At 46.3% G+C, this 17,057-nt stretch overlaps 1 protein-coding gene across 9 annotated transcripts in view; it reads left to right on the top strand.

Moving 5' to 3' along the window:
• Positions 1-16,998, top strand: part of eys (eyes shut homolog) — a 183,533-nt gene extending 166,535 nt beyond the window's left edge. For all 9 annotated transcript variants that reach the window (XM_055502293.1, XM_055502292.1, XM_029175210.3 and 6 more), the window contains 9 exons: positions 1,550-1,773; positions 7,919-8,091; positions 11,394-11,576; positions 12,474-12,640; positions 12,786-12,930; positions 14,601-14,763; positions 14,968-15,140; positions 15,332-15,493; positions 15,621-16,998. In XM_055502293.1, the coding sequence (XP_055358268.1) occupies positions 1,550-1,773; positions 7,919-8,091; positions 11,394-11,576; positions 12,474-12,640; positions 12,786-12,930; positions 14,601-14,763; positions 14,968-15,140; positions 15,332-15,493; positions 15,621-16,813 (2,583 nt within the window). In that variant the 3' untranslated portion in view covers positions 16,814-16,998. The remainder of the gene's footprint in view (positions 1-1,549; positions 1,774-7,918; positions 8,092-11,393; positions 11,577-12,473; positions 12,641-12,785; positions 12,931-14,600; positions 14,764-14,967; positions 15,141-15,331; positions 15,494-15,620) is intronic.
• Positions 16,999-17,057: the final 59 nt, after the last annotated feature.

Here is a 17,057-nt window from a genome sequence, read left to right as displayed (position 1 = left end):
TTAATGAAACTATTTGCATGCCGTTTCAGGACAGTGGGGCCAGATTGCTCATCTTATCTGGCCCATATGTTCATAAGATGCTATGTGGATATATAATAATGAGATTGACTAGTGTTGCCTTCAAGCTGAATGCAAAAATAAGCACGCGGCACTCTGAGCGTGAACTCTGCTTTCAGTCTACTCACCAAGTCATGAATATTACATCAGATGGTCTTTGAAATGGACTCATCTCATAAACATGGTAAACACACTAGAGGCATAAAGTCATCCCACATCAGTACATTGTCCCCAATGCGGCTCCACCGGCTTATAGCTGGTTGGATCACATAAAATATGCTTGAGCTCATTGTAAATGTGTCCAGTCACAGCTGCTTCCCTAATTTGATTCTTCGGCTTTGTTGAAGAGCGTCGTTTTTCGGTGGCATTCGGCATTCGAGCCCGTGAACCCCATCATTCCTGTGTTTTAGAGGCTTTCAAGTGTGCAGCGCTTATGTAAAGCTTGCTTGAAGCCACAGTCCTAAAAGATGTGATGTCTAACACCTCGGTGTTCCTCCGCCGAAGCTGCCCAACACCTTTCCCCCGGCTCCGGCATCAAGTCATGATGAGTGTTACAGTAAAAGGAGGTTAAAATCAAACATTTGGAGCCAATGAGCTGAAATTGGAGAGAAAACTTGAAGAGTGAATAATTTAGTTAGTGTGTGTGTGTGTGATGAATGACATACATGAGTACAGCTGTAAGCCAGGCCTAATATTACTAGCATATTAAAAAGTATGTGTGGGTAGAAAATAGAAAGAAAATTAGTCTTGAAGCATTTTGTTTCTGATAATGTCTGGTTTATTAATTTAATAATTGACAGAGCTCTAATAAGTCAATTAGCACCTACAGAAGTATATTAAAATAGAAGTATCAGTGATATGAATGAAGGGACTTAATTATAATTACTCACATTATTCTATATATTCATGAGCCAAAGGCTGAAGTACCTTGACCTCACTCTTCCTATACAATGTGAAGGTGTGAGTTATGAAGCTTTCATAAATTAGTCACGACAGTGGTGGAGTATCGAAGCTTCATGTAAACCTCCCAAACAGAAGGAGGCAGTGGAGCAGGCAGAGGTCAGAGCAGCCAAAGGAACATGTGCGATTCAGTGCTAATACGCAAAGTTTTAAAAGGCAGCACTGACAAAGCAAGCAGAATTATGCTTTACTGGCCAATTTAACCGTTATGGCAGGATCAGCGGAGAGTTCACAGAACTTATCTGCATTAAAGCTACTCAATGAAGTTGCACATAAAAGGTCTTTTAGACATTTTATTCTCTGCTCTTGCATTACGATGTCTATTATGTGATACTAACGTTACGTTTCCTTTAGATTATATTAAGCTGCAGAGTAACAGAGGCTGATAACGTTAATCTTTCTTGTTATTGTAATATCATTATTGTATCATATAATATTATATTTGAGCTGCAAAGCTGCTGCTCAAAGGTTGATGCGTGGTGTGATTTAGTGTGATTCCCAAATGATAACAGTGATGGCTGGCTCTCCACAGGGAGCCCTCGGGCCCATATTTCTCGGGGATATTTCATCCCGCTGGGAGATGCATGACGGCGGCGCGAGGGGAGCGCGGAGATTCATTGGCTGCATCGGGGAACTTCAGGTCAACTCAAAGGAGATTTACCTGGCGGGCGAGGCCGTGAGGGGGAGAAACATCAAGAACTGCGACCCACCCGTCTGCCAGCACCTTCCCTGCCGTAACGGAGGAACCTGTGTCAGGTACCGGGTCACCTTTACTCTAAACTTCTAACAGTTTTGTCTGTTGCCATTGTAATATGCTGAAGCTACAAATACAAGGGCGGTTTATTTGTTTATTGCGTGTCGGTTTCAAACCTGCTGTTTCCAGATGTGGAGTTAGTCAGAAGCAGGACTGTCAGAGCCAGACGCTTTTCTTTGAGGACAGAGAGACTATTTCCCAGTTCAGATTGTTTTCGCTAATCTGCAAAAACCCCAAACACGGATGCTGCTGGGCACTGGGAGCTTTGAACACACTAACGCATTCAGCCAGCTGGTCAAAAGAAAGACAGTCCTGGCAGTGGCTCATTCCCATAGCACTGACCATGTCTGTATGCAGCACTAGATGGTCTAGTTATTATTTTATCATGATATCCTTGTCTGTGGAGGAAAATCACAATCTAAATTGAGGTGCAGAATCAGGCCCGTGCCAAAGCTTTTTAATTAGCTTGTGGTTTAATTTTGCCAGTGTCTTTGATTTTACCGAATGAGTTAAATGTGCAACCTGGAATAAAATGCACAGTAATGGCGAGAAAGAGCTTAAGCTCTAGACTTGGGTTTTACTACAGCTTCACGGGTTCCCCTCGTGCTGCATCAGCATCGTTTCCAGTCAGCTCTGAAACCCCATCCGGCAGCGCTCAGACACGTTCAGTCCGTAGCTGCTCAACACAGTGGAGCATTAAGAAGCTAAAGAACCAGAGTTAAGGAAAAGCCTAGAACAACTTAGAGTCACCATTTTATCAGAACCATGATTCCACATGAACGTCAGTCACAATGCAAAGGTTTTTATATTTACTGATTAGAAAATATTTTAATGCCTGTTAAAATAATGACATTCCGTACATGTATGTCATGACTAAATAATGTGAGATTGAAGCTCTCGAAAGCCTTTAAATTCAATAAAATAGTTTAGCAGAGAAATGTCGGAGTGATTTGGTGATATGGTGTCACGTTAGTAATTAATTTTACACATTAATGCTTCTTGGCTAAAAGGCTGTTATGTCTTTTTGCCGCTTTGATCTTTCTATAAATCTACAGTCGTGTGTTTTGACCACTCAGTGGAGGTAATTCCTCTCAACCCTTTTTTCCTTGTGCTGGGTCGCATATGGAGGATACGTTCATCTTCATCCAGTGCAGCTCATCGAACTGCCATCACACCCCACTTACCAGCAATTTTGCCTGTCTTTGTAGATATGTATTAACTACATATGATGCTCTTTCACCTTGGATAATCCAGAAAATTGCTCCCCTGAATGTGCTCTTGATTGTGCCGCGACACTATCAATTAAAAGTTGCATTTATCGAACAGGAAATGAAAAAGGGGCACCGTGAATATTGGGATATGAATGGCTCCAAGAATACCAATTAAGGTCCGGAGTCGCTGCGGCCACGTTGGCCTGTCATGTGCAAAAAAAAAAGAGCGGGCCTCGCAATTACCCGTGTGATCCATATGTGTTAATGCGGTTCCCTCTTGAACCGCACGGCAAGCCGGGGTCAGCGGGAGTTCACAGGACTCTGTTCATTCTGTTAGTCGACCTAGATTGCGCTGCCACACCATAATAGGATGAATAAGGATTTTGATTGTGGGTTCAGGTGGGGTGATTTCAGCGCTGGCCCATTTTCGTGTGGTTCTCTGTTCACTTAGGCATGTAGAAATATCAATATTAAGCCAGAGGGATAATGGCCGGTGGTCGGTGGGTGATACATACATATTATGTATTTAAGTGGCATCGGTGTGAAAAGGCAATCAGCAGGGACTATGCCCTTATTATTCCTCAGTGCCACTTCTGATGCCTGATGCCCGAGTCGTTTGTAAAGCTCATCTTCAGCTCGTGCAGGCGTCGTCATTAGACTGTAAATTGTTTCCAGGAGGCACAGATTCACACTCCACTGTCCACAGTAACAAGAACACGAGGAAAACTAAACAAAAAGGAGTGTTTGATAGGAGGAGGTGTGAGCACCTGCATTTATACTGTTACGAAACGCACCGTGTCATCGTCTGCTGATTGGAGAAATAGATAAATACGCAGGATAATTGGCACACGATGTGAAGGTGTGCCTGTGGCCAGCCTGAATAAACCTGCACCTGGAGCTCAGGTTCTGTTTCACTGGCGCTGACTGCGTCTGTTGCTCAGCCACACAGTCTGCTGCACGTGGAGCAGAGTTCATGCTTTATATACATTACATATTGAAGACCTTGTCCGTTACATGTAAGCGTAATGGGACCTGACTGTGCCTGATGTTTATGCATGCAAAATTCATATGTTAATTGCGTGTGTGGATTATGCAAACACCATGTAACATTAATTAGCTGAGAGGTGCTCCGTATGAGAGGCTGTGCTAGCGCTTCCTGGCTAAATAGACGTGCCAGCGGCAGATTGACAGACAGATCACATAAATAGATGGAGTGGACGTGATTGTGGCGTAGACATAATTGGCCGCCTCGCTCGTTCTGCGGCGGCCCAGCTTTGGTGGCACACAAACACCCACTTAGCGGCGAATTCTCCCGATGCTCCATTTCACCCGCCCGCAAGTGATCTTCACAGAGAAAGTGAAACCAATTTAATCTTAATCAGAGTTCCAGCTATACTTGTTTCAAAGTACCTATAAAATAACTCAAGGTCCAAGATACAATTATTTTAATTCACCATGAGAAACAAATCCTATCATCCTGTGTGCAATTGCAATCTCTGGGGAGCGTGTCCTGAGAAAACTTGCTCATTACAGTTCGCTGAATTTGTGTCTTTGAACTTTGGAGGACAAGTGCATCGAAAACAGCTGTGGGAGGGCGTTTTTTTACATATAGACATGTTTAAAACCTCAGGGCCGTTAGATGAAGTTATATACAAATATTAAAATGACTTGTTACTCAACAAGAAGTGTTTTGGTTTAGATTATTCTGTTGAAAAAGTGTTTGCTTTACCAATATTATACAATATAAAGAATTTAGATTCTCAAATATTTTATTTTGATGACTATTCAATCTATCATCATGACAGTTTAACAAGCCTCATATTTGTATTTGATGGGTAGATGTAGTAGAACATGTAAATGACTTATTTGTGGCTTCATCACAACCTTAGCCATCACCTTGTAATCACCATTAGAATGTGGAGAAGTCTGTGATCATTTCAGGCAATTAGCAGATGTACAGTACAGCTCCGCTCCGAAATCAAAAATGCCATTACGACAATAGGAGCGTCTAAATTAGACATAAGGACGGTAATTATTCTGTGATCTCCTGAAAGGGAAACATGAAAGCAATTGCACTAGACAAAAACCCTCTGTAGTGCTTTGAGTCAAGTGTTGTGTGCGTGTGCAGGCGCCATGCATCATCAGCAGGTGGCTTGTGCAGGAAAACATTATGATCTTCATTTAAAGGAATTGCTCCTCTTTAGTAAAGTGTCTCGCAGTCTAGACAAAAACATCATTTATTTTATTCATGATGTTATTCACCCAAACCTCAGCGCGCTCACCATTTCTCACTGAACGCCGCTTTTCCTTTTGTGCGCGTCTGCTCCTTTAGCCACACCGGTGGTATTGGCTCGTTTCTGTCCGCCGCCTCCTCTCAGAGGTTGGGTCCATTAAGATGTTGGCTCAAATCTCACCTAAAAAAACGAGAGTGAGCATCTTTATCTGTGTGAACACACGCAAGCACAGAGAGGAAGAACCTTCAGTGAGCTTCAGGAGAAATGTGAAGCGCTTATACGCATGCAGGTACACGGGAAACACGTCCCTCCTTTCTTTACAGCTTTCATTCAAGTATCATCAAGTCACCTGTTCTATGGCAGCGTGTTTCAAAACGCTCAGTGATGGAGACTTAACAGACATCGCGCTTCTTTCGCCGCCAAGGAAATGTTTGCGAGGACGCCCGGACGAGGTCAGAGACGTATCGAACAGTCTGCTCAAACAGGAGCTCCGCTGGAGGTGAAGTCCATGAGTAAATTCCACCTCATCCCTTCACTCATATTAAAATTCAGATGACAGATAATTGAGTGAGGAGCAAGTTGTCTTTTGAACGACTTCCCCTCCCGTCCACCAGGACTCTCAGTGGGTCCAGTTGGCAGCTCAACAGTGGACACCAAACCAGGCAGCACTTCATCACAACATCAACTAAGCCTGGTTGTTGCTTTATTCTAACAAAGGAGGAGGTGAGCTGCATGTGGCTTAATGCAGACTGGCATTTGCGTCCAAAAAAGACACCTTCTTTAAATATCTTGCAAGGGTTGCATCCTATTGCTCTGAATGACAAGGATTTCTGAAGCCAACCAGTCAGTTATTCGTTATTAGATTAAAAATCGGGGCCTCGGTAATAACTCATGCAGCGCGCGTGCTGTAATCTTTCGGTGGCGAGAGATATGGCGGCTAGTAACTTTGTGCATTTGTAATGAACATATTCAAATTAGTCTGCAAACATTAAAACAATTTTGTAATCAAAGTGATTGCCTCAGGCAAATTAAAATAACCTTTTGTCACCCCACACATCAAGTTTTTGATTAGAGCAATTAAAACTCAAGTGTTTTCAACCATACTCCTTTCCCGCTTTTATCTACACTTTACCTTAGAGTCTGAAATGCCCGCTGCCTGTTTTGACGCTTATTTACTCTTCAATTCATTTTTTGTTGCTTTATCATCCATTAAATTACACGTGACTTGCCACTTGAATATGACATGGCTATTTATACAGCTCTGATTCTTCCCATTTAATATTTACGAGCATATGAACATTTCATAAATCATTTCAAATAGACGTTGAACGTGTGTGTTAGCAATTTGTTAGCAATTTGTTAGCAGCACCTCGACCTGTGGAAACCTGAACGTACAGTACATAAATACTGAATGATATTATTAGGAAACATAGTAATAGTAAAGTGATAATATTTAATACAACAGATTATAAGAAATTTAAAACAACAATTACAAATGCTAACAGACAAACCTATTCACACTTACTCCACATTCGCACCTACACCTACCTACCTACAGTTTAGAGCCTCCAGTTCTTGGAACCTACATCGAAGGAAACTGGAGCATCTGGAGGAAAATCCACTGTGTGTGTGTGTGTGTGTGTGTGTGTGTGTGTGTGTGTGTGTGTGTGTGTGTGTGTGTGTGTGTGTGTGTGTGTGTGTGTGTGTGTGTGTGTGTGTGTGTGTGTGTGTGTGTGTGTGTGTGGACGTGAACACAAACAGTAACTGACAATGCCAGGGACAAATTAGCAGCACTCAAAGCACCCAAACATGGAGTCTCCTCCACGAGGTGCTCCATTAAATATTTGATTCTTTCTCCTGCAGGTTGTCGTTGATGACGGCAACAATTCTGTTCGGCGCATGACAATTTCCATCTGTGAATGTTGTTGTGAAAATTATGTTCACAATTAGCAGAGACAGTCTGTAGCCGTGTGTCATTGCGCCTTAAAGTGTCTCCAAACTGACATTAGCAGCCTGTTAATAACTATACGCTGGAAATATTTACTGCATCATGCATCCGTTAGTGCTTCGGTACAGTCTTATCTAACAATGCTTGACTCCGGTGACAGAATGTAAATATTTCATTTTCGAGAAGCCAGTTTTTCACGGAGCAAAATACATTCTGCAGTGCTGCTGCTCACAACACATTATTAATTTATAGATTTGAAACCCCACCAATGCTTCCTCTGTTTGATATTATACCTTTCAACGCCGAGCACATCTTAGAACATTTTATAAAATCCCTGCCCGGATATTGCTTTGAATGCGAGATCATCCCTCTCTTCTTGTCTCTTCGATTCATAAACATGTGAGTCGAGGAAAAAATAGAAACCCTTGTACAATTTGTGTCTTTTTATTTGACATGCTGCTAATCTATCACGCCTGCTTATTCATCATGTGGCTTCAGGGGTTCTACCTCTGCAGTGGTCTGCTGAATCAACTTCTTCTTCTTCTCCTTGAATCAAGTGCTTGTGTTTCACCCGAATCTTGTAACCTCTCTTCAGCTCTTCCATGCATCACGCGGCGGGTGACGCTCTCCTCCCTCCGTTCCCCCAACGTTCGGCCTACGAACCTGCAAAAGCATCCGGACGCGCTGCTGCACACGTCACGGCCCATTTTCACCTGCGGCCTAATGTTGTCCCACTCTGTGTGCACACGTCTAGCGACGGCGAGGACTGGTTCTGCCAGTGCCCGCCGCTCCACGCCGGCCGCCTGTGCCAGTTCCACGCCTGCGAGCGCGACCCCTGCGGCCACGGAGCCACGTGCATCCCGACGTCGCGGCTGGAGGCGGTGTGCCTGTGCCCCTACGGGAGGCAGGGGCTGCTGTGTCAGGAGCGTAAGTGTTACGGGGAGCGGTAATACTGTGCAGCTTTAGCGGCTTTATTAAGACACTGATCTGCAAACAGTTGGTGAATGGGAGCCTTGAGCAGCGAGTGGAATGAGAGCCTGTTGTTAAGTAAAAGGATTAATGAAACTAAGCAATGCTGAAAAGGCAGAAACGTCCTCCTCCAGCAATAGAGCGAGATAATCAAAGTAGAACTGCTGAATATTTCAAAGACTCTTAGTTCAGAAGATCTTATTTTCCAGCAACTGTAATTTTAGTCACTTTTCCTGAGATGTCAGGTGCGTGCGTGCGTGCGTCTTAGCAGGGCAACGTTAATAAAGCAGCTCGTTGTCACTTCTGTCCCTGTGGTCACTGATTTTCCCTTTTATTGCAGCACTCTCCAGCAAAGTTATAAAAACTTATTTCATAAGCATCATATGAAGCTGCCTGGTGACGCTTCCAGGGCTTTTAGCATCTGCTGAACCCGCTGTGAAGTGATGCAGTTCAGACCTCCGGCCTTCGGAGGCGCCGGCCTGTTTGTGTTGGTCTTGTCTGGCGTGTGCGGCATCACTTCCTGTTTCCTGTCTGCAATCAGGTCAGACCTGCACCTGTGGACCGAAACCCAGTACGCATGCTCCCTGTTGGTCAGTTCTTCATTTTGATCTTTGTCAGAATCTTGCTACAGATTAATGTGAAATTTTTTTTGGTGGGGGGTTTCTGACGTTCATGGTCCCCAGAAGCTGAAGTTAAGCCATTAATTTCCTCCTGTTGAATTGTTAAATTAAATTTTAGATTTCCCTAAGTCTCCATTCATCACAGGTTTTTAGTGCTCGTTTGCATATATTAAAAACTAGAATAATGAATCTGATGGAAACATCCATGCATTGTAGCGTTTACTGTAGGTCTCACAGCTGCTATCATAAATGTAAATCGATTATAGCTGAAGTTATTGTGTTTGGCTTTTACTAAACGCATCCAGGCAGTTCCTCGCAAGCAGGGGGCTGCATTTGTTGTGTGCCTATATTTTTCCAACAAAGGAAGAGGCTTCACAGGACGTGGTTCTCAGAAACCCGGGGCTTTGTTTGACTGGAGTGGCTGTAGGAGCAGCGTGGGGCCTGGCACATTAGCCGCTCAGCCGTGCCACACAAGCAATCAAACTTCCCGGTGTCACACAGGCTCCAGAGTGGACGTTTGAATTTTAATCCCGACAAGATCAGGGTGGAAACTCATCGCCTCCCTTTTCTTTCTGTCTCTCGGGGCTTTTTGAGCTCTTCTTCATGTCATTCTTAGCAGAACTCTACCAATGATAGCGCAATAATTGGCTTTTTTTTTTTTGTAGCGGGAAACATGAACAGTTTATTCTGTAATATTTTCACTTTCCATGTGCACTTTAATAGATAAGGTAGTTTATTAACAAGCAGGAAATGGAGGGAAAGGAAGAGTGGCGACTTCTATTGATGTTGGAATGCCTCAAGAGTTTGGGGTATGAAACTTTAATAGAAACTTCACTCAGAATTATTAATGGTTTACCTTTCTGTCGTACCTGTGAAAGACTCAGCTTCAGATTTGGCAAAGAAAAACAAAGACCACTTCATCTGTGTTGCTGTGGCAGCTGAGGTTGTTTAACACATCTCAATATCTGGTATATGGTTGACTTTCTTAAAATCAGTCTTTAATCTCTGTACCATCCATGCTATGGGATTATGGGATGTTTTGTTTCAGGAATCGTGAAAGCAAACAGCTCAGGGAAACCTTCTTTCCAGAGAAGCTGGACTCCAGGCAAGACATGAAGCGTTGGCTCATGTAATACGAGTCCCGACCCGGTTCTGCTTAAATAGCAGTTAACGTCCTGGGAGAAGCTGTAGCTTGTTGGCAGCATATGTTCACTTTCAACCCAGTACGTGTAGGACCCTACACATGTGAAGTAGCCCTGATGCAAGTGTTTGTATCCGTTGCTCGTTTTCATCCTAGGCGTGCGGCTGAAACGCGGACTCATCTCTCCGCAGAATGACTTTCCTCTGATATGAGCTCGATGCCTTCGCACAGAACCGATGCTCCTGGTTTCCGCCCTGCATAATGTAGCTCCATATTGCTTTTCTGACTGTGTTAAGTGACAATGGTTTTCCCAGGTACTTTCGGAGCCTGTGTGGCTGTAGCCTGATTGTTTCTCATGCAGCGTCGCCTCAAGCCACAAAGTTCACACACATTGAACAATAGTTTCCACCCTTGACCTTCACGCACACAGATTTCCCTGGAGCCCCTGTATCTTTTCAAAATAATATGCATTGTATATTAAGCTGCCGAGTGAAACACTGAGAATATTTTCTTTGTTTCACAGATAAAATAGAATAAATAAAGGGCAAGCAGAATTGTGGTCTTTATTGCATTTGAAAATTCTCAACTTCTCTGGTAATAAGGTTTGTAGAAAACTAAAGCTTCATGATATAATGAGGCCTAATATAGCACCACTACAAACTGGGAGCTCAGGAGTTGGAAATTCATACTTCTGTGGCAGCCGCTGCCTAAAATTTAGGGGCTACATTTTCCCAGGCGTTAATAATTACAGTAATTCTCGGTCTCGATCATCTACAATCTGCAAATGCTAATCACTTCACCATCAAAACATCTTCACACGCGCGATCCGTCCGATGCAACGCCGTGTCCACGCGAAAGAGACACAACAACCAGGCTGAAGTGCCTCCACCAGCCTGGAGATGATAACGGAGGCATTTGCAGCTTTATTAATAATGTATCAGGCAAACGGAGCCGAGGCCCGTCGCATTAGGGAGCTCGGAGCCGCCCCTCGCCTTCGCCCGAGGCTGCGGGAGGGCGCGCGGCGTCAGCGGCGAGGGCGCGCGGCCTCCGCGTCAGAATGAGCGTGGGGAAATTTACGTTGAGTCCCCGATGTAACATCAACCTGATGGGTGTGTTGAGACCGAATACGCGTGAGGGCATTATGGAGGCAGCCATGCGTTCTGAATAGGCAAACCCGCGGTTGTAATTGAATCGCTGGGATTATTGTGCTAGTCTTGTGAACGCCGGGTAAGAACCAGCGCTCGCGCGCCAGAACCCTTCCTAAACAGCTACTAATGAAAATAGAATAGGACTGAGGAGGTGATAGTATTTGAAAACAGGTCATCATCTAATAGCATTCAGAAAAGAAACTATTGCACTGAGCTCTGGTGACTGGTGTGTAGCAATAGTGCCATCTTTTGGCCGTCAGTGCAGAAGAGTACTGCCCCACACACACACACACACACACACACCAGCTTGAGCGAGTCACATCTTCACACACCAATGTGTTTGTTCTGCAGCCATCAGCGTGTCCCGCGCCAGATTCAGTGGAAGCGATGAGTTCGGCTACACCTCCTTTGTGGCTCACTCCTCCGTCCCCAGCCTCGGCGTCTTCTACCAGTTCACACTGAAGTTCACTCTCGCCAACAGTTCATCTGCCGTGAGAGACAACCTGATCCTGTTCGCTGGGCATAAAGGACGAGGTGAGCTCAGTCGTGACGCGCGCGGCAGAAAGTAATGGGAAATCATTCTTACGGTCAAATGAGGAGTGGAAAACAACTCTGAGACGACTGCTTGGTTAGATTTCAGCTGTCAAACTTCATTAAGGTTTTTAAAGCAAGCTCTGTTGCCATTTTGAGGGGTTTCGCCCACTGTGTATGCTAATGCGCTATCTAATAAACTTCAACTCTCCTCTGAGAGCCTTCTAATCAAGACGAAACCCTAAGGATTTTCTTTCCTGGCAGATTTTGAGACGTTCATAACGAGTCTTCCTGCAGTCCAGCAATTAGCTGATTTCCAGCATAACTGTTATTGTTCCTGACTTTTCAAAAGGAGCAGGTCGGCTCTGCTGAGATAAAACGAGGCACGTGAGCCAAACATCTCAAAAGAATTAGCCATAATTGCATTAAACGGACGTTGCGTCGCTGTCAGCAGCCGCCACATTAAATTAGGATCTTCCTTCCATGGGGTCAGATTTGTTCGCAGGTAACCGCCGTGTCATTGTCACCGGCATAGTTCATCAAAAGACAGAAGGAAGGAGGACACGAGACATTGAGTCTTCAGCGCTAGTTTTCTCTGGAGAGTACAATTCATCAAGGTGGAGGCACAACAAAACAGGAGCAAAATGAATAATGAAGCGCTTGTGAGCAGAATAAGCAGCGTGTCTGGAAACAGCACAATTCAAAGGCACGATATGAGAATAGATGAGATATGAGCGTGATAATTGGTTTAATGAAGCAGCAACTTTGATCATATCAGCAAGGACGGACGCAGAACTCGCTCGTCGGTCCCATTGATCAAAACGCGATCGCACGTCATACTTTCAAAAGCAGGATCGATTAGGGGTTGGTTGCGCTAAAAGGCCGTGGTGCGTTTCTCAGGCAGCGACGGAGACGACTTCCTGGTCCTGGGGCTGAAGAACGGCAGAGTGGTGCACAGGTTCAACCTCGGCTCAGGTGTGGCCACCATGGTCAGTGATCCACTGGAGCCCCGGCCCGGCATTCACACCGTCACGTTCGGACGGTCCAGGAGAAGCGGCTGGTTGAAGGTGAATCGACATGATGCACAGATGTGAAGAAACATTAAATGTTAACTGTATTTTGTTGCTGTGAAGGTCATCATTTTTTCACCAAATGTTTTAAGTGACTCGTGCTCGTCCAGCTCCAGTGTTGAGACTCTCCTGCGTTTCTCAGGTTGACGGACAACGTAACAGGACGGGTTCGTCTCCAGGACCCCTGGTGGGCCTCAATGTTTTCAACCGGCTCTTTGTAGGTGGATATAATGAGTACACCCCTGAACTGCTGCCAGCTGGCTCCAGGTTCCGTCACGGCTTTCAGGGTAAGAATGCTACGGCTCTATTAGAAGCCAATGCTCCTCTCTGCAGCGCGAGCAGTGGAGCTCAGAGCTCCTCTCAGGACCTCTGTCTGTTTATAAGAAGGGGGGGTGTGAAAGGGGGAGGAACCGTTGTTTAAGGCCAGTCCGGCTTTGAGCTTGATTGTATCTGCACCCTTTAATCACTTCACACGCTGTACAATTTAGCGACGTGTGCAAATCCATTCAGGGCCAATAAGTCCCACGAACAGGGTTTCCAGACAAATCATCTTCGTCATCATCATCGGCGTCGTTTATGCTTTCTCTCCGGTCACCCTGTGCAGGAATCCTCTGTGCCTGCTGATGTGCGTCGCCGTAGAGGAAAATTGCCAGAACCGTAATGATGACAACATCCATGAATATCATCATAACTATATTCAACAGTGTCTGCGCCACCGTGATGAAGCTTGATATTCTAAAATGTCATGGCAGATTCATTTGAGGTAAACAAGAGCGTTTTATGTACGAAGACTGGGGCAATTTTCTCTTTATCATCGTATAATTAATTTCTCTGGCGACCGAATAAACAGAAAAATCAGATCAGCCGGATTCGAGCATCCGTTTTGCCCTCGCCGCATCGGGCTCCCGTGGTCCCCAGGATTGGTTAGCACTACCTGAGCCAGGCGACACTGGTGGAACCATAACCTTCCTGCTCAGGATGTAATGAGAACTCATGAGCGTCTAATCAGATCTGTGTGACCTTCCTCGAGCCCTAATCATGATGGCTGGCAGTGAACACACTGATAATGCACTTCACTCCCAGTTATCAACAGATCCACACTCCCCTGTGGAAAGGTGGCAGAGGAGGCAGCAGAAAACCAAGGTGTGTGTGTGTGTGTGTGTGTGTGTGTGTGTGTGTGTGTGTGTGTGTGTGTGTGTGTGTGTGTGTGTGTGTGTGTGTGTGTGTGTGTGTGTGTGTGTGTGTGTGTGTGTCAGGCTCGCTTTTAAAACTCTGCTTTGATGTACTTTTTTTTATCAGAGCTGCTAAAACATCTTGAGGGTCATTTCTTTTTGAACCCGAGTCTCTTTTTTTCCCCCATTTTTCAAAAGCTCGCCGTGGGGACTCGGCAGAAAACATCACCCTAAAACAATGTGACAGATTTCTGCAAATTTCTGAAATGTATAATTGCCAGATTTATCTCCCCAGGTTTTCTTGGATTTCTTACAAGTCTCCGTGTGTGTGTAGCTGAAACAAAAATAAACCAACATTCAAAATCTTCCTCGGGAATCTGCTTGGCTTTTCAGCGGCCTATGTTTGCAGCGCCGCAACCGTCACTTGAGTCTGCCAAGTAGACGGCATCATGTCATGAATATTCATGAGCGAGCATGACATTTCCCCTGCATCCTGTTTATGCCAGTGACTAATGCAGCAGAGCGAAGGGAGCCCGTGTGCAGATGACTAGCAGGCCTGTGCTCGGGCCTCGTATTTATGGAGGGCCCTGTGCTCCGCAGGTACAGGCCAAAGCAAATATTGTCTTGATAAAATTGAATTACGAGAGCGAAATGCAAATATGACGAGGGAGCTGCAGAGCGACAGAAGGGGAAGAACTTGGACGATGAAAACAAGGAGTTGGACGTGAACGCGCTGCAGAGATCTGACCATCACGCTGTTAAACAACCGTCCTCTCTTTGCGCAGGGTGCATTTTCGACGTGCAGTTCCGCACAAGGCGAGACGGGAAGTTCCAGCCGCTGGGCCGGCCGGACTTCGGGCGCAGCGTGGGCCAGTGTGGAGTCACGCCGTGCGCTCATGTTCGCTGCAGCAACGGGGGGACGTGCGTGGACTCCGGCTCGTCTGTGTAGTAAGTGGAGGGAGCGGCGCCGCTGAGAATCGCTGTCCCGCTTACGTGCAGGAATTTCACCGTTGCTCTGAATGCGGCGCGGACCCAAATGTGTTGTGACTGCAGAGGCATAACGCTACAGGGGCTTTAACGCCGCGCAAGTACGGTGAAAGGAAACGAGCGTCTGCAAAGCTCGTCACGGTGTCTGACTGTGTCCGTCTGCAGTTGCCAGTGCCCATTTGGATGGAAAGGAGCGCTCTGCTCAGAGACCGTGTCTGTGTGCGACGCCGAGCACAGGCCTCCGCCTCGCTGCGCCCGCGGCTCCACCTGCATCCCGCTACCGAGCGGGTATACCTGCCAGTGTCCCCTGGGAACTGCAGGGCTCCACTGCGAGAAAGGTGACGTCACTGCATCGTCACAAACACTGTGGTGTGAGAGTAAGACCTTCACGATTCACCTGTTTAATCGCTGCATTGTGTGTGTGTGTGTGTGTGTGTGTGTGTGTGTGTGTGTGTGTGTGTGTGTGTGTGTGTGTGTGTGTGTGTGTGTGTGTGTGTGTGTGTGTGTGTGTGTGTGTGTTCGTGTTCAGCCGTTACCATCACTGATCCGTTCTTCAGCGGGAACCAGTCCTCATGGATGTCATTCCCACTTGTGAGGATGAGACACAGGACTGTTGTACAGCTGCAGTTCCAGCCTTTGTCAGCAGATGGCATCCTTGTTTACACGGCACAGCACCTCAGTGCCAGAGCTGGTGAGGGACGACTTTCTAATTAAGCCATCTAAGTGTTAGGTTCACTGTGCAATAACTAGGGTGGTCATTGTCCTCTGAAGCCACTGGGTCCAACATGGCTTTGAGACGTGCTGTTTCTGTCCTGCAGGAGACTTCCTCTGCCTCTCCTTGACCTCCGGGTTTGTCCAGCTGCGGTTTAACCTGGGGGATGGTCTCCATGTCCTGCAGTCGGCTCAGCGGGTGAACACGCGCGGCAGCACCTGGCACACGGTGAGGGCCGGGCGGGTTGGTCACCGAGGCTTCCTCAGTCTGGATGATGAGGAGGTCAAAGAGAACGCGACCGAGGGCATGACCACACTCGACGCCGCTACTGATATTTTCGTTGGCGGCGTGTCCACTCTGAGCGCGGTGTCCACGGATGCCACGGAGAAGGAGCCCGTGGGCTTCACCGGGGGCCTGAGGGAACTTCTAATCAACGGCCACGAGCTGGAGTTAACGGAGGCGGGAGCAGTGGGCGGAGCCAACGTGGGGGACTGGGACGGGACAGCCTGCGGGTACAGAGTGTGCCAGAATGGAGGTCGCTGCAGGCCGACAGGAAGTGACTCATTCACATGTACGTGCCCGCCGTCGTGGACCGGCTCAGTGTGCAACCAGTCCGTCGGCTGTGCGGACAACGTCTGCCCGCATGGCTCATTATGCGCTCCATCTAGTGCCGCCTCATACCGCTGCATGTGCCCTTTAGGGTGGGGAGGGAGGCACTGCCACGCCAAAATAGCAACAGACACGCTCAAGTTCATGGGGAACTCCTATGTGAAATATTCCGACCCAAGATTTAATACAAGAAACCTAAAATCCACAAAGATTTCCTTCAGCTTCCGCGCCCGCTCAGACGGCGGCGTGCTGGTGTGGCTGGGAAAGGCCCAGCACGAGGACGACGACCACCTCGCTGTTGGCTTCGAGAGCAGCCACTTCAAAATTGCAGTCAATCTCGGCGAGAGACTTTCGCTGCCATTAACTTACAGGAACCTCACATTGTGCTGCGATATATGGCACGACGTGTCCATATCGCTGAACAGCACAGTTGTTCAGGTGTGGCTGAACGGTAGGAGGATCGTCTTCGAAGACGTGGATCCGTTTGAGCGGTACGTGGCCTTAAACTACGGGGGTCAGCTTTATTTTGGAGGGTTTGAATTATACAGAAATGTCTCTGTTGTGACGTCGGAGTTGTTTTCAAAGGGCTTTGAAGGAGATCTCAGAAATGTTTATTTGTTTGATGATACAAAGCCGCTGATGTTTCTCAAGAACAGCGAGGGTTTTAATGTTTTTGATGGCAGTGAATAGTATAACTGTAACTTCCGATGTCTAAGCAGAAAACTAAATTTTAAACATGAACTGTGTAACACTTAGATTTCAATTCGTCCAATTCTTAAAAGGGCAGAATTGCTAATTGCTACTATGTGTCTCAGGTTAGAGAAGGTGTGAATACATTTCAATAATGTCATGTAATAAAGGCTGAGTTCTCCTACTGTTCGTGTGACTTCTTGGCAAACACCTGCGTGTATAAAATCATTGTAATAGCACAGTG

This window comes from Betta splendens, chromosome 15 (genome assembly GCF_900634795.4).
Source record: "Betta splendens chromosome 15, fBetSpl5.4, whole genome shotgun sequence".
Taxonomy (NCBI): domain Eukaryota; kingdom Metazoa; phylum Chordata; class Actinopteri; order Anabantiformes; family Osphronemidae; genus Betta; species Betta splendens.
This window is presented reverse-complemented; position numbering and strand designations above follow the sequence as displayed.